At 43.7% G+C, this 21,939-nt stretch overlaps 1 protein-coding gene across 2 annotated transcripts in view; it reads right to left on the bottom strand.

The window, feature by feature from the left end:
- Nucleotides 1-2,719: 2,719 nt before the first annotated feature.
- Nucleotides 2,720-21,939, bottom strand: part of LOC137429276 (uncharacterized) — a 155,546-nt gene continuing 136,326 nt past the window's right edge. For both annotated transcript variants that reach the window (XM_068119244.2, XM_078780663.1), the window contains 3 exons: nt 16,722-16,799; nt 16,393-16,583; nt 2,720-3,427 (listed from right to left, as the gene is read on the bottom strand). In XM_068119244.2, coding sequence (XP_067975345.2) covers nt 3,402-3,427; nt 16,393-16,583; nt 16,722-16,799 — 295 coding nt within the window. In that variant the 3' untranslated portion in view covers nt 2,720-3,401. The remainder of the gene's footprint in view (nt 3,428-16,392; nt 16,584-16,721; nt 16,800-21,939) is intronic.

Below are 21,939 nucleotides of genomic sequence, written 5' to 3' on the forward strand. Positions count from 1 at the left end.
TTCGACAAGCAGCAAGGGAAAGTGGGCTCTCCTTTCACACAGTACGAACTGTGCTCAAAAAGGAGCTTAAATGGCATGCTTGGAAGCCGCACTACTGTCAAGCACTCTCTGCTGAAGACTGCGACATTCGCATGGAGTTTGGGGAGGTGATGCTGGCTTGGTATGAAGATTGGTCTGATCTCTTTTAAAATATCCTCTGGTCTGATGAAGCGGTATTTCACATCGGTGGGTTTGTGAACCGTCACAACTGCTATTACTGGGCAGGAGAAGATCCTCGTGTTATTTCTGAAAAAACGCAATATCGGCCCAAGGTAACGGTGTGGTGTGGAATGACCACACCGTGTTTGTAGGGCTTCCGAATTTCAAACAAAAAATAATCTGAAAAAAACCAACACAGATTAAATTCTCATACATTAAGGATAAGGAACAAACACTAAAAATTTGAGCAATTATATTACAATAAATAAATAATTTCTACATATTTTAAAATAGGGAGTTACTTTTCAATCACCCTGTATATAGAGTCACGACAACTTGCAATTAGAAGCCATTTTGTCTCCATCGGGCGTGGGCATCGGGCATCGGGCATCGGGCTTCACACACAATGGGTGCAGGTTCGGTATGATGTTCCATCATACCGAACCTGCACCCATTGTGTGTGAAGCATAATGTGTCGGTTTCCTTATCAAACTGTCTTCCTTTTCACCCAAAAGGTAGATTATATTACATAATGATTTATTTCCGTTCTTTCACGGCATCAGAATAATCATACAATCAGACGGGATTGATTTAACCTTAAAACATATCGCAGAAACTACGGCAAAATGAAGTGCAATGATCGAGTAAAGGTTCACACTGATGAGTACCTGATTCAGGGTGTATAGAGCGAGGTAATAGGAGAAACACACAGGTAGTGACAGAATGCAGTAATTTGAAAGAAGTGGCAGAACGAAAGTTGTTGTTGTTTCGTATGCAGCCCGTGGCTGCCGTATGCATCATTTCTCTGGAAGCGTGTTTGTGCCGCTGATGCAGTGTCCCAATTAGCAGTAAGCAGGTACTCAATTTGCGGACCTCGGAAGGATGACAGGCTGAGTCAACCGCCCCCCCCCCGCCTTAATTTTCAACGATCGACCGGGATTCAAACTCAGGATCCTAAGATCCCAAGCCCGCACCTTAACCGTTAAGCCAACACCAGGCTCAGACCAAAAGTGAAAAACAAAGATGGAGGAACACCATCCAAGCTGAATGCGCACACTATCAAGAGAGCAGATAATTAGAAAATATAACAATTATGAGTGAAAAAAACAGAAAGCGCTTGAGAAGCGTACTCTTGGTGAAGGACACCGTGTTATGTTTAACATCCACCAACTCATGATAGTAGACGGGACACGGCACAGACACTGATGAATCACCTTGCCTCTGAGGCACTGGCATGACAGTACGTCTACCTCTCCTTGCCTCGTGTGGTGCGGTGTGCACAGCGGCGTGTCTGTTATGCCGGCCCAGTGTGCATTTGATTAGCACTGTGGCTCTTGCACTTTATCAAACTTTCCCTGAATCCAAGATGACGAATAGATGATTTTTCTTAACTTCATTGTTCTGTGCAACATAACCTTTGTCCGCAAAGTAAATTTAGAGGTAGGGAGAGAAAAGGAAAAGGAAATGTGATGGAAATACAGATATAAAACTAGAACGGCACTCAGTAGAGAGCATACATATACCTCCACCTGGTTGGCCATATCATTATCACTCAATGGTGAAGAATCACTTAGAAAAATTCTACTAGCCGGATCCTGATCCAGATATTTACCAAAATTGAATCGATTCTTCATTGTCACACACACAACCTGTCCAACAAGTTTCTTCCAAATCCATGCATAACTTTTTGACAATTCCTGCTGTGTATCGTTTTTGGCCCGATCTCCCAATGGTGAAGAATCACTTTTGAAATTAAATAATTCTCATATCCAAATGCATATTCAGATCTTCACCAAAATTGAATCCAATCGTTCTTGTCAGACACCCAACCGGCCCACCAGGTTTTGTCCAAATCCGTCCGCAACTTTTTGAGATATCCTGCTATGTATCGATTTTGGCCCCTATCTCCCAATGTTGAAGAATCACTGAAAAATTCTAGTAGCCGGATCCGAATCCGGATCTTCACCAAAATCTAATCATTTCGTCCTCGTCACATACGCTACATCTCTGCCAAATTTTGTCCTAATCCGTCCACATCTTTTTGAGATATTTTGTTCACAAACGGACAGACAGACAAACGGACATACAGACAGGGGTGAAAACATAACCTCCATCCACCTTTGGTAGTGTAGGTAATAAATGAACAGGATTATAATTAATTAATTGACATATGTGGGGAAATTACACGCCCGGACCAGGAATTGAACCCAGGGGCTCTGGGGCAGACGTCATAATATTTATGAAACAATAGCTTAACCCCACTTTGCGCTGCGTGTACGTGCGGGGTATAAATCTTTTTGGATATTGATGGATGCAGCTCATAATGGAGAGCATTGTTGCTCGTGAGGAAGGAGGTCCATGATTTGTGACTTGTAATACAGGGGATTCTCAGCTCATGATAATGAATGAGGTTTATGCATGTAAATAGCAACCAATAATTACAAGCGGACCAATATTACAAGGCCAATATTATTACCTGTATTCACAAACGAACAATCATTTAAAAAATAACCAACCGAATCAACATTCCTTGTGGAATATTTAATAATGAAACGAATTTGCATATACAGTGGCAACGAAGCAGTCATGCACCGATTCGACTTTGTGAGATGTAAAAATGGAACACTTTATGATGGGAATGCACAGTTTGTGAAAAATAACAATTCAGGATGCTCCGCTTACAATGGGAGGCAATTCCCAATACAGTGCAATTTTTCTTTGCCGGGCAATGAATGGGTAAAATAATTTATTGTACAATTTAAATCATTCTGCCATCTTGGAAAAACGGGGAAATGATCAAATCATAATGTACAGATATGCAAAGTTCTTGTGTAATAAAAATCAAATAATAAATAGAGTTACACCGCTGATTGATTGGTCTGAAACTTTCAAGGTGATGCAAGAAATCCCAAAAATTGTATTAATTTTGCAGTTTTTAGATCATTTTACTTCATTTATGGGGGGCAGGTGTCGCATCGTGATCGAGTTTTGTACCTACTGCAACAAGGTGGAGTCTTTGATAGTCCCTTCTTCAGGTAAGATATTTCTAGTACTATTCCAGGTCACTGCGGATGAACGTCTCAGATGGGCAGTCAAACTTCTTGAGATCAAGGTATCCGGTCAACCTTTGCGTGATTTTTCAGAACCATAATCGGGCAGGTCTGCTCCAAATCCTTCCCAGTGGGTGTTCCACTGAATTGGAACTACGTTGGAACGGAAGGAAGAAGGCCTGGAAACAAAAGACAGAATATTTTTCAAGCATGGGACACGGGATCAATTTGAGGAGTTTTTACCTCTGTAATAAAAGGTTGACGGAGGTTATGTTTTCATCTCTGTTTGTTTGTTTATTTGGCTGTGAGCAGGATATACACTACTCACAATAAGTTAGGGATATTGTGGGAGTAAGTTTTTTATTTTATTTATAGGGGTTAGGGTATTGAAATCAAGAATGCTGTGTTTTTTCACACTCATTAATAACCATAGAAATAGGACCAACAACTTTTTTCAACATAATTAATACACAAAATCAACCACACCGAAGAACCTGCCAATATCCCTAACTTATTGTGAGAAGTGTATCAAAAAGTTATGGATGGATTTAGACAAAAATAGAATGGCACTTGGAAGAGAGTAACCTCTCCCAGGCTGAACAGTTTACGTTTGCATCCACTGATAGGCCGGATCTGGATTCAGACTCTTCAGACATTCAGACATTCTCAGTCAACGGAGCATCTTCTCTTCTGGACTTGGTTATGACTAACTTCCCTGAAAATGTCTGCTGCTCTTCTTCTGCTCCAATCGGCTCATCTGATCATGTGCTTGTTAAAGTGGACATCTCTCTGACTATTCTCAGAGAGCCTCCTCAGCGTCGACGAGTCTGGCATTTCACTCAGGCCAACTGGCACGGTCTTCAAGCAGCCATCAATCATCTGGACTGGTCTCCCATCTCTACCACCTCTGACATCAACTCATCCTGGGAATTCTTCCAAAGTAAATTGCTCTCTCTCATGCACAGATTTATCCCATCTCGTCTTCAGGTGTCATACCCTTCCTCCCGTCCATGGAACACGGAATCTTGTGGTGAGGCTGTTGCCCAGAAACAACTTGCTTTCGTCTCCTGGAAAGCAAATCCAACGGAAGGAAATCTCATTTCCTTTCACAAAGCCCGAAACAAGTGTGTGTCCACCCTCAGGAGAGCCAGGAAACAATATCTCTCCATTCTCAAGACCGAACTCTCTTATCTGTCTCCCTCTTCCAAATCCTGGTGGCGTCTGGTAAAATCTGTTTCTGGTGTTTGTTCCCCCTCCATCCCCTCCCTCACCTCAAACGGCTACACGGCTGACTCCGCACGTGAAAAAGCTGAATGCTTCAACTCTGTGTTTGCCTCTAAATCTTGTGTCCCAAACCCATCCCTCTCTGTACCCACCGTACCCAGTCATACCCAGCTGCTCCTGGACTCTGTGCCCTTTCCTCCTGACAAGGTGGAAAAGTTTCTGGCAACCCTCGACTCTGATTCTGCAACTGGTCCTGACGGCATCAGCCCACGGGTCCTAAAATCATGTTCTTCCGCTCTTTCACTCCCTCTCTCTGTTCTCTTCACCCTCTCTTTTGCTCAAGGTCATCTGCCATCTGCTTGGAAATCAGCCGACATCACCGCTTTGCACAAAAAAGGTGCAAAAACAGATCCTAGCAACGACAGACCAATCAGCCTTCTCCCAATTATCAGCAAAGTCATGCAATCCATCATTGCTTCAGATATGAAATCTTTACTCTTCTCCAATGGCTTGATCTCTGACCATCAATTTGTTTTCAGACATGGTCACTCTACTCTGGACATGCTGCTTCTGCTTTCTCAACAATGGATGGAGGTCCTCAACGCCAAACAGGAAATTAGAGCTGTCTCCCTTGACATTTCACGTGCCTTCGATACGGTCTGGCACCCCGTTCTGCTCACCAAACTCTCCTCCTTTGGTATCCATGGAAATCTCCATGCATGGCTGGCGGACTTCCTCTCTAGTCGTAGTCAACGTGTGGCCCTGAATGGGTTTCTCTCATCTCCTCTTCCTGTTCAGGCTGGAGTTCCCCCAAGGCAGTGTTCTGGGCCCTGTACTTTTTCTGGTCTTCATCAATGATCTCTCTGACTCTCTTGAAAATCCTCTCTATCTCTTTGCTGATGACTCTACTCTCTGTCTCTGCTCCATTCCTCATCCCTCAGATCGGCAGTCTGCAGCCTCCTCACTCTCTGCAGACCTGGACAAAATCACAGACAGGGCAAACAAGTGGAACATGTCTTTCAATCCTGACAAATCTCACACTCTTACGATGTCTCTCCGAAAAGACCGACTGGACAACCCTCCCATCCACTTTCTGAATAATCCTCTCCAAGAAGTTCTGTCACTCAAGCCTTTGGGTCTCACTATCTGCCATGATCTTTCCTGGGAAAACCACATTTCAAATCTGGCCTCCAAAGCCAGTCGCCGACTGGGCATCCTCCATCGTGCGAAGTCCTTCCTTGGTACACCTGAGCTCCTCACCACTTACAAGGCTTTCATCTGCAGCTCTATGGACTACTGCTCTCCCCTCTGGTCTGGTGCTCCTGCCTCACACCTAGCTCGTCTTCACACTGTTGAAACCAAAGCGTTCAGAATCATTGGAGCTCCCGCGATGAAGCTAACTCCAAGGGCCTTTCAATCACTCACCGCAGGCAGGTTGGTGGTCTTTCCGTCTTCTACCGACTGCTCTCTGGCCTTGCCCCCCCAGCTCTCTCTGGGCTCTGTCCCCCAAATATTCCTGCAGGTCGCACAAGATCTGCCTGCAACCCTCTTATGGTTAAACTGCCAAAATCAAGACTTTCTGCTCACCTTCACTCCTTCATTCCTCTTTTCTCCCACCTCTGGAACAAACTCCCTCAATCTCTTCAATCCCACTCCACCCTCCAGGTCTTTAAAACAGCTGTTCACCACCATCTCTTATCTTCCCCCATCCAAAACCTTGACCTTTTCTATCCCCGCTAATTTCACCCAAAATCCTACACTTTTTTTTGAAATACCAACTTCTGTCCTGGAAGTCCTTGGTCTCCTTGTGTTTTATACCTCACCCCACCCCCCTTCCCATGCCACCTCCCCCCAAGCCCTCTCCCTCCCACACTTCTCCCTGCTCTCAAATGTTGTGTTTGTGTGCTTCCCTTTCTCTCCCCATCTTGTCTTCCACTCCTTTTTTTAAATATATTTTGTTTGTCTGGTTGATTTGTTTGTGAAATAAATGTTAGCTCTTTCACGAGCCTCGATTCAGTATACAAAAAAGAAAAAAAAAGAAAAAAAAAAGAAAGACCTGAACCAAAAACTAATCGGCTTGTTCTTGTCACCTAATCAACTCATCCACCAAGTTTTGTGACAAGTCATCCACAACTTTTTGAAATATCATGCTACAAATCGTTTTTGGCCCTCTCACTCAATGATGAAGAATCACATAAGAAATTAAATAATTCTCATATCCGAATCCATATTCAGATCTCCACCAAAATCGAATCGAATTGTCCTTGGCACACACCCAACGTGTCCATCACGTTTTGTCCGAATCCGTCCATAACCTTTTGAGTTATCGTGCTATATATCGGTTTAAGACCGATCACTCATGGTGGAAAATCACTTTAAAATTTCTCTGATCCGGATCCGGATTCGAATCTTCACCAAAATTGAATCAATTATTCCTGATCAAAACCCCAACTTGTCCAACATGTTTAGTTTGTATCCGTCTCCAACTTTTGAGATATCGTGCTATATATCGTTTTTGGCCTATCTCTCAATGGAGAAGAACCACTTTAAAAATTCTCAGATCCAGATCCAGATCCAGATCTCCACCAAATTTTTTTTGATCCGATCTTGTAAAATCTGAGATGTTCTCCCATTGAAAGCTCACTTTTCATGATGGTCTCAAAATATTGCGTTGGCAGTTACAAACCAGAAAGGGGCTATTTTGAGGCAAATAATTCAACCACAGGACGTTTTTAATTATAGCTGGGCGGCTTAGCTAAAAAACTTCGGAACGATTGTGCCTTTTCCCTTAAAAGCATGAAACTTGGCACATGGCTAGAATACCCGAAAAGAAAGATTTTTAGTCCAGGGGGCATCCCCAATTTCACCCCATATGGCGGCCATCTTGAAATCCAAGATGGCCGTCATACAAGACCTATTTTGATGAATATCTCCATAATTAGAACAGATATCAAAATGGTTGAAGTGCCTATACCTACATTTTTAGGGTCTAGGAATCCAATGGCAACATAAAATCCAATGGCAACATATTGGAACACCCACAGTTCCAATACTGGAGTCTCACGATGGCATTGGAGAACAGCATCCTGACCTTTGTGCGCTCATTGAGGGAGGCTGACTTTGAAATGTACTTAGATGCTTTATGGGAGCTTCTTCCGTGGTTCTTTGCTCTTGACCATACGCACTATGCAAGATGGGTCACAGTCCATTTGCGTGATATGATGGACTTGCACAAGACACACCCTAAAGTTGTGGATAATTTCCGAGCTGGCATGTTCACGGTACAAAAGACCCAACGCAAATTTTCTTCAATTGCTACAGATCATGCACATGAACAGAACAATGCACGTATCAAGGGAGATGGAGGAGCTGTGGGTCTGCTGGACAATGCCCATGCTCTGCAAAGATGGATGCTTGCAGGTCCAGAGGTCTCAAGGGTCTCAAGGTCTCAAAAAAAAAAGAAAAAAAAAGAAAAAAAGGTGATTGATGCGTTTGAGACTGCACAGGAGCAACATGAAAGCAAAGCGCCATCACTGCATCATGATCAGAATAAAAGCACCCAGATGACCTTTGACAAACATGTCAGATCACTTGTATCAGTTATCGAGGAGCTAGGTAATCCATTTCTTGAAGAAACCGCTGACCTTTTGGTCCTTGACACAAAGGATATAGCAAGTGCATCAGTCGTACAAAGTGTGAAAGACGTGCAGAAAGTGGGAAAGGAGGCTCTGGAGTCATTTGTGCAAGAGAGGCTGATTGAACGCTCAAAGCCTTTGAATGATGTCGTCCCACGCAAAAAGTTACCTCTGTTTGGCAGCTCATCAGTAACAGACCAGCTGACAGATAAACACAAGGTAGCCTCATTGAAGAGTGATGTTCAACTGTTTTCTCGCCTCTATATTGCCTATCAAACCCGCGAGGGAAACCTGGATGAATTTTTCCGTCATGAAAATCAATCTTTCCCTCCATCTCTGTCCAAGGATGGGAAGCTTCGACCTGGTACAAAGAGCGACCTTTTGGACTGCTTAGAGGAACTTTCACCATCAAGCACACAGATGCCAGAGGTGACGTGTGTCATACTTGACGGGGCAGTAATTGTTCAAAAGCTAAAGCCCGATGTTGGCACAGTCAAAACATTTGGTGAATATGCCGAAAAGGTCTTCATCCCATTTGTTTTCTCACAGTACAAATCTGCAACCCGACTTGATCTGGTGTGGGACCGTTACCTACCCGACAGCCTTAAGAGCATGACCCGTGAAAAGCGTGGCAAGGGGGTTCGCCGACGAGTAGATACCTCAGTTGCAATTCCTGGACAGTGGCAGAACTTTCTTCGAGTTGATGAAAACAAGCGTGAACTCTTCAGCTTCCTTTCCAATGAAACAATTAAATCATTTGAAGACCAGCGCAAGGAGCTGGTTGTCACACTTGATACAGAGGTTCTTACTGCTCCACCACGCATTGATCTAGAATCACTCTCCCCGTGCACTCAGGAAGAGGCAGATGGTCGGATGTTCCTACATGCTGCTGATGCAACACAGAGAGGGCATAGTAAGGTCCTCATACAAACTGTGGACACAGATGTTGTCGTGCTTGCAGTTACAGCATCCCAGAAGCTTTCAGTGATGATATGGTTCAATTTGGGACAGGCAAGAACATGCGATTTATCTCTGCACATGATATAGCCACAGCTCTTGGCCCTGAGAAATCTAAAGCCCTCCCCATGTTTCATGCACTAACAGGGTGTGACACTTCTTCAGCGTTTAATGGGTGTGGAAAGGTAACTGCATGGAATGTGTGGGAATCATTCTCTGAGCTCACAGAGGTACTAGCAGAAATTTGCCACCAGAGCACAGAGATAACTGAAACCTGCATGAACGTCATTGAGAGATTTGTTATTCTGTTGTATGATCGCACAAGTACTGCTACTGACATTAACATTGTACGAAAGAAACTGTTTGCAAAGAAGGGCAGACCTGTGGAATCAATTCCACCAGCACATGATGCCCTTGTGCAGCACGTAAAGCGGGCGCCGGGCAGTATACCAAGGCGCACTATGCTGGGGACAAGCATTGCATGCTAAGCCTGATCTACCAAGCCCCACTGAATGGGGTTGGCAAAAAAGGTCTGCTGGCCAGTTCAAACCAATATGGACAACACTTCCAGAGGCTGCAAAGATCTGCAATGAACTTGTTAAGTGTGGGTGCAAAAAAGGATGTACTGGTCGTTGCCGGTGTAAGAAAGCTGCACTTCCCTGTACTTCTCTCTGCGCATGTGATGGAGAATGCAGCAAAGACTAGAAAACCACAAGATGGCACAGTTACAGTCTGCGATGTCATAGACACTTTTAATCACTGAAGAATGCCAACCTGTTAAGAGTATTTATATGCATTCCCAGTATGCATGATACTATGCAAAATTAATATTTTCATATGACTGCTTAATATTTTATGTTACCATTGGATTCCTAGACCCTAAAAATGTAGGTGTAGGCACTGCAACCATTTAGATAGCTGTTCTAATTATGGAGATATTCATCAAAACAGGTCTGTTATGGCGGCCATCTTGGATTTCAAGATGGCTGCCATATACTATTGAATATTTTATGTTGCCATTGGATTCCTAGACCCTAAAAATGTAGGTATAGGCACTTCAACCATTTTGATATCTGTTCTAATTATGGAGATATTCATCAAAACAGGTCTTGTATGACGGCCATCCTGAATTTCAAGATGGCCGCCATATGGGGTGAAATTGGAGATGCCCCCTGGACTAAAAATCTTTCTTTTGGGGTATTCTAGCCACGTGCCAAGTTTCATGCTTTTAAGGGAAAAGGCACAATTCATCAGTTAAGCAGCCCCACTATGACCAGAGTACTCGCCCAAAATTCCTGCCCAAAAAGGATGACGATGGGACACAACAGCTGGCTTAACATCCTTATTAGTAGAGGAAACGAAAGTGAAAAAGTGGCTTAGAAATTGATTTGAAAATCATTTCATGTTAGAGATAGGCATCCAGTGGGAAGAGTTAGGGCATGGGGTGGTGCATTGGGAAAGGCTGGACGCCAGCTGAGATTTTCCCGAAAAGGGTCATTTTAACCTCTTTTTTTCCAAATTGTTATTTTCAAAGATTTTGTAACTTTGGAGGTAGTTTTCAGATATACCTTGCAATAATATTTCATATATTTTATTTGTTATAAGTTTCCAATACCGCATTTCAAAGCTTGTGATGTCATACCCCTTTTACCATGTACACAGCAGCTAGATTCCATCCCAGTCATTTTAGTTCCGATACTTCCATAAAGGTAGCAGCAGCGGTGCAGCTGAATAATCCATGCGTGCCATGTCTTAAGATGGTGGATTATGACATTTTTGAAATTTCCAAATTTTCAAGAAGTCATGATAATTCATCAATAGAATTCTTGTAATGTGAGGTAAGTAATGCATGCAGATGAAGGTCTTTGTAATTGTTACTTCTTTTAAAGTATAACAAACTGAAAACGAAAGTGAAAGTAGCAAAGGGCGGGGCCTAGCCTAACATGTGCTCTGCACAGTGAACATACATGGTGAACACAGCTTGGCATGCATACACCTGCTGAACTACATGTATCTCTGATGAGTGAGAGACAGTTAATTTGATTTTACTAATACTAGGCCTGTTTTGGTGCTTGAAAGAAATCTTCCAGATGAAAAGATGACAGTGCAAAGTTACATGGTGTCCCAAAGCTATAAACAGTAGTAGGCCTAGCCTAGATGTCCCAATTTTATGACAGTCACTTTTTTTAACCCTTTCACTACTGCATGATTGTGCAGTTACAGTCGCAAAACGGTTAATACCATTTGTTTTGTATTCCAGGCAATGGAGGCTGCTGCCAGTATTTCAAACCAAAAACGTAAGCGACCATCCCTTCCATCACCAAATGCATCATTTGCCAAAAGGACAGAGCGGGAGCTACCGTGCGTCAGTCAACCCCACGTGGCATCGAGTCATTGAGGAGTGCCCTGGCAACACATATATCACACAACTGTGCAATGTATCTAGAAGCCCTCGACAGGCCGCAAGATGAAACGCTTGATTTCGAAAAGGTAGTCTGGCATAAGGACTGCTTTTCGAGCTTTACTAGCAAGGACCACCTCCAACGTCTGAAAAAACGAAGTGCGACTCATGCTACATCAGAGAATGAAGATAGGCCCCAACCCACCACAACCCGCAGAAGTGTAGGTGTCATGCAGTGGGAGAAGTGCATATTCTGCCAAGAGAACACACCGGACAGTCTTCACCAAATTCTCACTTTGCCAACATCGACGAAAGCGATGGAGCGTGCCATGCAAATGGACCCAATGCTCTCATATCGTGTGGCGGGTGTGGCAGATCTTGTTGCGTCTGAAGCTAAATACCATTTGAGATGTTATGTAACATTCTTCAGAAATGCTGAAAAGCTCGACACCGAGAAGGAGACTGGTGATGTCTTTGACCAACCTTGCTCACACGAACTTATGAGAGAACTTGATGTTGAACTGAAAGCAGGAAATATATTTTCTGTGAGAAGTGTTTGGAATAGGTCCTGCGAACCGCTGTCCTCAGATGGCAGCCCATGTCGTTCTCACTGCAATCCTAATCCTGACTCCAATATTCTGAGGGCATTCAGAAATAGACTGAAGGCTCATTTTGGTGAAAGAGTTGAAATCGTTGCAAATGAGAGAAAGCAAGATTCACTCCTAATACTTCCAAAGTTGTCGAAACAGATATTGGGAAAAAACCTCATTGACATTTCAGAAGAGAGTGAGACAAAACAGGCTGAGAAGAATCTTAAGAGTGTATTTCTTGTAGATGATGACACCAATCTTGGTAGGTCTATGTATCATTTAGCGAGTCGCATGCGGTCAGATATTCAAGAAACCATCAGCTGCACTGAATATGATGTTGTCGATTCAAAGCATGCGCAGAAAATAGTTCCACAATCACTATACCTATTGGTTAGCATGTTGCTGGGAGAAAATGATCATCCAAACCACCATGATAGAATTCTTAGTATGGCACAAGATATTATATCTGTTTCATCCAAGAGCTGTGTGATAACACCCAAACATCTCGGTATTGGGGTGGCAGTGCACCATGCTACAAGAAGCAAATCCCTAGTAGAGCTACTTCATGCTGCAGGTCATTGTGCTAGCTATGCAATGGTACAGAGGGTAGATACTAGTATTGCAAACACAGAGATAGAACGTTACAAGGCAAATGATAACGTTGTCGTACCCCAAAATCTGATCCCTGGTAAGTTTGTCCAGTTTGCTGGCGACAATATCAACATTCTTGAGGAAACACTTGATGGCAAGGGGCAGTTCAATGCAACTCAGATTGTCGCGTTCCAAAATGCTAATATCGGTGTTGATGACGTATCAAGGCGTAGCACTCCAAGCAACACTACCATTGGTAAGGATCGATCTATCACTGCTTCAATCCCCCCTGATTTTCATGAAATCCTGGATTCTGGATACTCTAACGGTAGACGGTCCAGTCCAATCATTCCCTTGGTGGACTACCACTGGTTCAAGTTTGATGAAACCGACGAGTCAGTCATTCAAGCCAGGTGTAAAGACTTGTCATGGATTCTTAGCAGAATAGCTGGTAACAACATGGAAGACGGCCAAGTTGTCCCTGCTTGGACCAGTTTTAATCAGATCGTCTCGCCTGAACACACGACATCAGGGTTAGTTACAGTTGCCAGCATGCCCATAATTCCAGCTAAAGCAGACGATCCAGATACAGTCTACACCGTCCTCTCAAGATGCAAGTACATCAGTGAGTCAATGGGACAGCAGTACACGGTGGTGACTTTTGACCAAGCCCTTTACTGCAAGGCAAAGGAGATAGTATGGCTCAAACAAGCAGAGTTCAGCAAAACCATCATCAGACTAGGCGGTTTCCACATCATCATGAATTTTATGAAGGCCATTGGACAACATCTGGAGGGATCTGGCCTGAAGGAAGTCTGGGTAGAGTGTGGGGTCTTCGGGGACACCACAGCAGGTAAAATGATGGACGGAGACGCTTACAATAAAGCTGTGCGTGGACACAAGATTGCAGTGGAGGCTCTTTGGCGGATTCTCTGGTCCAAATTTGAAACTTGGTGCGATGCCAGTCAGAAGGCACTTCCACATGACGCCAAGACGTGTGCCCTTGAAGTTGCCAATGCCTTCAATGATCACGACATGGATGGTGCACAGAAGGCCTACACACAGTTGACGAGCATGAACGAGACAATCCTTTTAACAATCAAGGAATTTGAAGATGATCTACTGCAAAGGCCTCAGTTCAAATTTTGGGTCAATTTGGTTAATTTTCACCCTTCACTAATTGCCCACAGAGGGGTATTACATCAATCTTCCCTCACTAAAAACTGATCTTCTATGTGAGGATTGATAAATAAAAGCAATTAGAACCTGTAAATTTAGTTTTATATGGCATTTTGCCTCTCTATTAGAAAGTGAGAGAAAATTATATATTTTTGCCATCGGTTGACCTTTGACCCCCACTGTAACCATGGTAACCCCTTAATTATATATATATTTTAAAATACTGAGATGCATTTTGTAGGCAATATCATCAGCAACAAAATGATGTATAAAAACCCCATGTAGAGTAAAATGGCTGGGCAAATAAATGGGATATTGCTACAAACATCTCACCTCTTTTTCAACACTTCGGAAATACTGATTTAGCAAAAAAAGGGTTAAAAACGACCCTTTTCGGGAACATCTCAGCTGGCATCCACCCTCCCCCGATGCACCACCCCATGCCCTACCTGTTTCCAGTGGATGCCTGCTTTTAACATGAAATGATTTTCAAAATGAATTTTTCAGGCTCATTTCCTCTACTATATGGGGTTCCTCTATATGGGGTTCCGGGGGGGGAGGGGGTTCCTCTACTATATGGGAGGATATTATACCATGTGTTCCTTCTGCGACGTGAATGTTAAAGCTCCAGGTGCATCCTTCTCAAGGGCAAATCTTTGGGCTATTTACGGTGATACCATGTGCTGGTAGTTGGACCCAATTAATTACCGCCGCCACCAAAGGTGGATGGAGGTTATGTTTTCACCCCTGTCTGTCTGTCCGTTTGGCTGTCTGTCCGTTTGTGAACAAAATATCTCAAACGATTGTGGACGGATTCGGACGAAATTTGGCAGAGAGGTAGCGTATGTGACACGGACGAAATGATTAGATTTTGGTGAAGATTCGGATTCGGATCCGGCTACTAGAATTTTTAAGTGATTCTTCACCATTGGGATGATAGGGCCAAAAACGATACATATCAGGATATCTCAAAAAGTTATAGATGGATTTGGACGAAACTTGTTGGACAGTTTGGGTGTCTTACGACAACAATTTGATTGGATTTTGGTGAAGATCTGAATATGGATTCGGATATGAGCATTATTTAATTTTTTAAGTGAATCTTCACCATTGAGAGATCGGTCTAAAACCAACATATAGCAGGATATCTCAAAAAGTTGTGGACGGATTTGGACGAAACTTGTTGGACAGTTTGGGTGTCTTACGACAACAATTTGATTGGATTTTGGTGAAGATCTGAATATGGATTCGGATATGAGCATTATTTAATTTTTTAAGTGAATCTTCACCATTGAGTGATGGGGTTACCTTCACCATCTAACGTATAGCAGGATATCTCAAAAAGTCAGGGACGGATTTGGACGAAACTTGGTGGACAGATTGTGTGTCCGACAAGGATGAATCGATTCCATTTTGGTGAAGATCTGGATCCGGATCCGGCTAGTAGAGTTTTTCTAAGTGATTCTTCACCATTGGGAGAAAGGGCCAAAACGATACAAAGCAAGATATCTCAAAAAGTTGTGGACGTATGATTTTGATTAAATGTGATTCTGTATTGTGGTTGTATGGTCTACTCTAGGATACAAAACGTAAACTGTTCACCTGGCGGAGGTATGCTCTCTACTGAGTACCGTCTAGTTACCCTCGCCAGAGGAGAGGGTATTGCATTTGAGTCCGTTTGTTTGTCCGCACAGAATAAATATGATTTTCTCTGCAAACATTGGTCCGATTGACAGGAAATTTTCACAACAGGTTGTGGAATTGATTTCCACCTGTAGGAATTTTTAATGATAATTATGACGTCATAGGTCATGTGGTTCGGCCGCCATCTTGGAAAAACCAAAAAACTTTGCACCTCTATATCTCGGAAAGCGCTGAATAGAAAAATTGAGACATGGCTCATTGTAAAGAACTCTCCATGTGGAATAAAATATGTTCATGATGAAGTCATAGGTGCCTCCATTATGACGTCATAATTCGACAAGTACAAAACTTCATCCGATCAAGATGAAATTTCTTGAGTATAATCTAGGAATAAATTAGTGTAGTAATAAAATAATGATGACGTGATCGGTCACGTGGTTCGGCCGCCATATTTGTTTTAATACAAAAGCCTTAAAAACCACTGAAAATACATCCTGGTGAGGGTTTGCTATCTCTGATTGCTCTTTCTTGTTGTACTTGGATCCAAGTCCATGAGAATCAAGAGGCGAGTATTTGTGCGCTTCCACCAAGCCATTTACCTGCTTGTTTAACAGATTAAATGATGTCAGAAAACTAATGCGCTAAAACTTGAAACATCAATAAAGTGGATTTATGGTGATACAGTTATGCATTAAGCTTCTGTAGATTTAAAACCAGAATTCCCAAAAGGCTATAACCAAATGGTCTTTGTTTACCGCGCTTTGAGCTTTGGCCTACGAATCAATGAATGATTCATGTGAGACGGCACTGGATTGCTTTTTCTGGCAGGTTAACTAACCCAGAGAGTTTAAACACAGGAGGTATTTTGGACATGCATCCTACGTGGTTATAAGAAGTTAGTGGAGTGTTGGCTTGTGGCTCACCGCATGCCGAGGGATCCAGGATGCCACCCGTGGGTTGGGCATGCTTCCGCAGGTGCCGTTCCAGGTTTGTTTGTTGTCCAAAACAGCGGGTGCATAACAAACAGCGAAAAGGTCGCTCCTTGTTGTGAATGTTACGGATGTGTCGCTGCAAGTTCGATGAGATGCTGAAGGAGCGCTCACAGTACGTGCACCTGTGTGGAGGTGTAGGCAAACGGTAAAACGAAGCCTTTTTCTACGGTATCTATGGTTCACGTTGGGGCAGGCCTGTATTTCAATTCAGAATATGGATGGAAACCCGCCCAACCCAGATGACACCTTTACAGTCATACCTGTATGGCTGCTCGCCCGTATGTGTGCGGAGATGGCGAGTCAGGTTTGCAGATCTTGGGAAAATCTTTCCACAAAATCTGAGCCAAACATACATAGATATGCACTTACTGACACTTTATAACATATTTGTATCAACAAATAATCATTTCATACACAATGGACAATCGTTTCCCATTGTAAAAATGTTTCGGGCCTCTCAATCTGGTCTTGCATCTCCTGATTTATCAGCCATCCCTGTACCCTCTCCAAGTTTTGGTTCACGAGTTATCAAACCGTGACCACTATATTCGTCATGGGTGTGTGTCTGTCGGTCTGTCTGTCTGTCCGCAGCATAACTACCCGATTATATCATCCGATCTTGATGAAACTTAGGTGGGAGGTTGATATCATGATCTAGTTGTGTCCTGCCTAGAGTGGGCGTATTGCGCCCATTGTGGGCGGAGCCACGCCCGAAAAAGATGTCTTTTTAGGGGGTAATCGATTTCAAGCTACATCTTCTCCGAGGGAGTTGGTGGAATCTGACAGGGGTTTCGGTATTTGGTTAGGCCAATGTCATGTGTCTAGCCCCACGGAGCACGATTTTTCATTTTCACCCCAAGGTCAAGGTCACAAGGTCACAAAATTTAGAAAAGTCGATTTTTGATGGTTTTATTACATTGTTTGCTTCCTGATAGGGTGAAATGTCGTACATGATCTTATATTATCACATACATCATGAAATACAAGTTTTCCAACAAATTTCAGAATCTTCGACCTTTGAACTTTGAAGGTCACAAAGGTCAAATTTTCAAAGTTGTCGGAATCGAACCGAATTTTCGGTATTGTGTAGCTAACTAACCTCATAATTGATTATACATTATTTTCTATCTCATTTCAAGGTCAGTAACCTTCGTTTGGCTCTTAAAGGCCTGCACACGCAGCATATTGGGGCCCTTTGTAAATAGGCATGTACACCGCATGTCGGGGGCCGATACCTGCCACGTGGGCCCCCGACCCCCCAGTCTGGGCCTGTTTTGGTTATAGTCCGTCCTTTGTCATTGAATACCGCTCGCTCATGAACCATCGTCGTCTCCTGACTTGTTGTCATCTATAATTAACCGACTGAGTTATTGTCAACCTCACCAAGTCCAAACATTCCACTTATTTCACTTCTTTGTCTCCCTTTACTTTTTCTCGTGAATACTTCTTAAGTGTTCAACATCCTCTAATATATATAAATATTTTCAAGTGTTTGTGTGTTTGTTACTTGCCAAAATGTTAAATGGTGGAGTCTCATAAATAATAAGCCAATTGATTTTGAGGTCAAAAGGTCAAAAGGTCAACGATGGCCAAAGGTCAACAACTTTGACATATTTCTAAAATTTTCATTCGATTGACTTGAAATTTCAAGAGGATTAGTATATCAGGCTAGTGAATTCAACTGCCAATTATTTTTGAGGTTAATGCAGGCCAAAAGGTCAACATAGGCCAAAGGTCAACAACTTAAGTGCAATTTCTAAAATCATCAATTTTCATCTGATTGACTTGAAATTTGACCACGATTTGCATATCAGGCCAGTGAATTCAACTACCAATTATTTTTGAGGTTAATGTAGGCCAAAAGGTCAACATAGGCCAAAGGTCAACAACATAGGTGCAATTTCTAAAATCATTAATTTTTATCTGATTGACCTGAAATTTGACTACGATTTGCATATCAAGCCAGTGAATTCAACTACCAATTATTTTTGAGGTTAACGTAGGCCAAAAGGTCAACATAGGCGAAAGGTCAACAACATAGGTGCAATTTCTAACATCCTCAATTTCATGTGATTGACTTGAAATTTGACCACGATTTGCATAAAAGGTCAGTGAATTCAGCTACCAATTATTTTTGAGGTCTCAAGGTCAAAAGACAAAGGCCAAATTTCTACAATCATCAATTTTTATCCAATTGACTTGAAATTTGAAGAGGATTTGCATATTTGGTCTTTTTTTTTTTTTTTTTTTTTTTCTTTTTTTTTGTATACAATATCGAGGCTCGTGAAAGAGCGAACATTAATCACACTAGGGCATGCCCGTACTATATCTATATCTAAAATTATATCCCCCCCCTCTATTTACATGAAATGGTTTGGTCCAAAGCGAACGGCTTGCGAGTGGTGACAATCCCCCCCCTCTATTTACATGCAATGGTTTGGTCCAAAGCGAACGGCTTCCGGAGTTTGGTAAAGAAATCGCCATCGCGTGCACAAACGCGCAGGAAAGCGAATGAATCGCAAATTCGTTTTTATTAGTTGTAAAACATAGTTTAACGCCAACATAGTTTGCAAACGTGAAATAAATGAATACGCTCTCAAATGTGCCATCCGAGGCAGAGTGTGCCCGCCACGTTCGGCACACGCGATAGTTCGCTGCTCTCTGATTGGTTGAATCGTTTTTTGGACATAGCTCGGTAAGTAATTGTCCGATTAATATGAAACCTTGAAAAGGCACATCCTCGGGTCCCCAGCAATATACCTGGCAAGTTAAAAGTATATCGGACCCGTGGTTGTCGAGAAACAGCGGTCACAGACAAACGTACAAACGTACAGACAGAGATTACTGGAATTATAGATAGATGAACACACAGAAAGACAAACCGACACATAAAACATATAACATAGGGAGCGGTAGACAAGATGGGGAGAGAGGGGGAAGGACACAAACACAACATTTGAGAGCAGGGACCGAGAGACATGGAGACATCGAGAGATCTGAGAGAGGGCGAGGGCTTTGGGGGGGGGGGGGGGGGGCGTGGGAAGGGGGCAGTGGGAGAGGTATAAAACATATGGACACTGCCAGGACTTCCAGGAAAGAAGTTGGAATTTCAAACAAGGTGGATCTGGGGTGAATTAGCGGGGGTAGAAAAGATCAAGGTTTTGGATGGGGGAAGATAAGAGATGGTGGTGAACAGCTGTTTTAAAGACCTGGAGGGAGGAGTGGGATTGAAGGGAGTGAGGGAGTTTGTTCCAGAGGCGGGAGAAAAGAGGAATGAAAGAGTGAAGGTGAGCGGAGAGCCGAGATTTCGGCAGTTTAACCATCAGAGGGTTGCTGGCAGATCTTGTGCGACCTGCAGGAATATTTGGGGGAGAGAGCACAGAGAGAGCTGGGGGTGCAAGGCTGAGTCCAAGGAGGAGTCGGTAGAAGACAGAAAGACCACCTACCTGCCTGCGGTGAGTGAGTGAAAGGCCCTCAGAGATAGCTTCATCGCGGGAGATTCCAATAATTCTGAAAGCTTTGGTTTCAACAGCGTGAAGCCGAGCTAGGTGTGAGGCAGGAGCACCGGCCCATAGGGGAGAACAGTATTCCATTGAGCTGCGGATGAAAGCCTTGTATGTGGTGAGGAGCTCAGGTGTGCCGAGGAAGGACTTCGCACGACGGAGGATGCCCAGTCGGCGACTGGCTTTGGAGGCCAGCTTGGAAATGTGGTTTTCCCAAGAAAGATCATGGCAGATAGTGAGACCCAAAATCTTGAGCGACAGAACTTCTTGGAGAGGATTGTTGAGAAAGTAGATGGGAGGGTTGTCCAGTCGATCTTTTCGGAGAGACATAGTAAGAGTGTGAGATTTGTCAGGATTGAAAGACATGTTCCACTTGTTTGACCAGTCTGTGATTTTGTCCAGGTCTTCAGAGAGTGAGGAGGCAGCAGACTGCCGATCTGAGGGAAGAGGAATGGAGCGGCAGAGAGTGGAGTCATCAGCAAAGAGATAGAGAGGATTTTCGAGAGAGTCAGAGAGATCATTGATGAAGACCAGAAAAAGCACGGGGCCCAGAACACTGCCTTGGGGAACTCCAGCCTGAACAGGAAGAGGAGATGAGAGAAACCCATTCAGGGCCACACGTTGACGACGACTAGAGAGGAAGTCCGCCAGCCATGCGTGGAGATTTCCATGGATACCAAAGGAGGAGAGTTTGGTGAGCAGAGCGGGGTGCCAGACCGTGTCGAAGGCACGTGATATGTCGAGGGAGACAGCTCTAATTTCCTGTTTGGCATTGAGGACCTCCATCCATTGTTGAGACAGCAGAAGCAGCATGTCCAGAGTAGAGTGACCTAGTCTGAAACCAAATTGATGATCAGAGATCAAGCCATTGGAGAAGAAGAAAGATTTCATATCAGAAGCAATGATGGATTCCATGACTTTGCTGATAATTGGGAGAAGGCTGATTGGTCTGTAGTTGCTAGGATCTGTTTTTGCACCTTTTTTGTGCAAAGCGGTGATGTTGGCTGATTTCCAAGCAGATGGCAGTTGACCTTGAGCAAAAGAGAGGGTGAAGAGAACAGAGAGAGGGTGAGATAGAGCAGCAGAGCAGGATTTTTGGACCCGTGGGCTGATGCCGTCGGGTCCAGTTGCAGAATCAGAGTCGAGGGTTGACAGAAACTTTTCCACCTTGTCAGGAGGAAAGGACACGGAGTCCAGGAGCAGCAGGGTACGACTGGGTATGGTGGGTACAGAGAGGGATGGGTTTGGGACACAAGATTTAGAGGCAAACACAGAGTTGAGGCATTCAGCTTTTTCATGTGCGGAGTCAGCTGTGTAGCCGTTTGAGGTAAGGGAGGGGATGGAGGGGGAACAAACACCAGAAACGGATTTGACCAGACGCCACCAGGATTTGGAAGAGGGAGACAGATAAGAGAGTTCGGTCTTGAGAACGGAGAGATATTGTTTCCTGGCTCTCCTGAGGGTGGACACACACTTGTTTCGGGCTTTGTGAAAGGAAATGAGATTACCTTCCGTTGGATTTGCTTTCCAGGAGACGAAGGCAAGTTGTTTCTGGGCAACAGCCTCACCACAAGATTCCGTGTACCATGGACGGGAGGAAGGGTATGACAACTGAAGACGAGATGGGATAAATCTGTGCATGAGAGAGAGCAATTTACTTTAGAAGAATTCCCAGGATGAGTTGATGTCAGAGGTGGTAGAGATGGGAGACCAGTCCAGATGATTGATGGCTGCTTGAAGACCGTGCCAGTTGGCCTGAGTGAAATGCCAGACTCGTCGACGCTGAGCAGGCTCCCTGAGGATGGTCAGAGAGATGTCCACTTTAACAAGGACATGATCAGATGATCCGATCGGAGCAGAAGAAGAGCAGCAGACATTTTCAGGGAAGTTAGTCATAACCAAGTCCAGAAGAGAAGATGTTCCGTTGACTGAGATCCGGGTCGGGAAATTGACAGATTGTGTCAGTCCCAGTGAG

Source organism: Myxine glutinosa, chromosome 6 (genome assembly GCF_964187855.1).
Source record: "Myxine glutinosa chromosome 6, kmMyxGlut1.1, whole genome shotgun sequence".
Lineage (NCBI taxonomy): Eukaryota > Metazoa > Chordata > Myxini > Myxiniformes > Myxinidae > Myxine > Myxine glutinosa.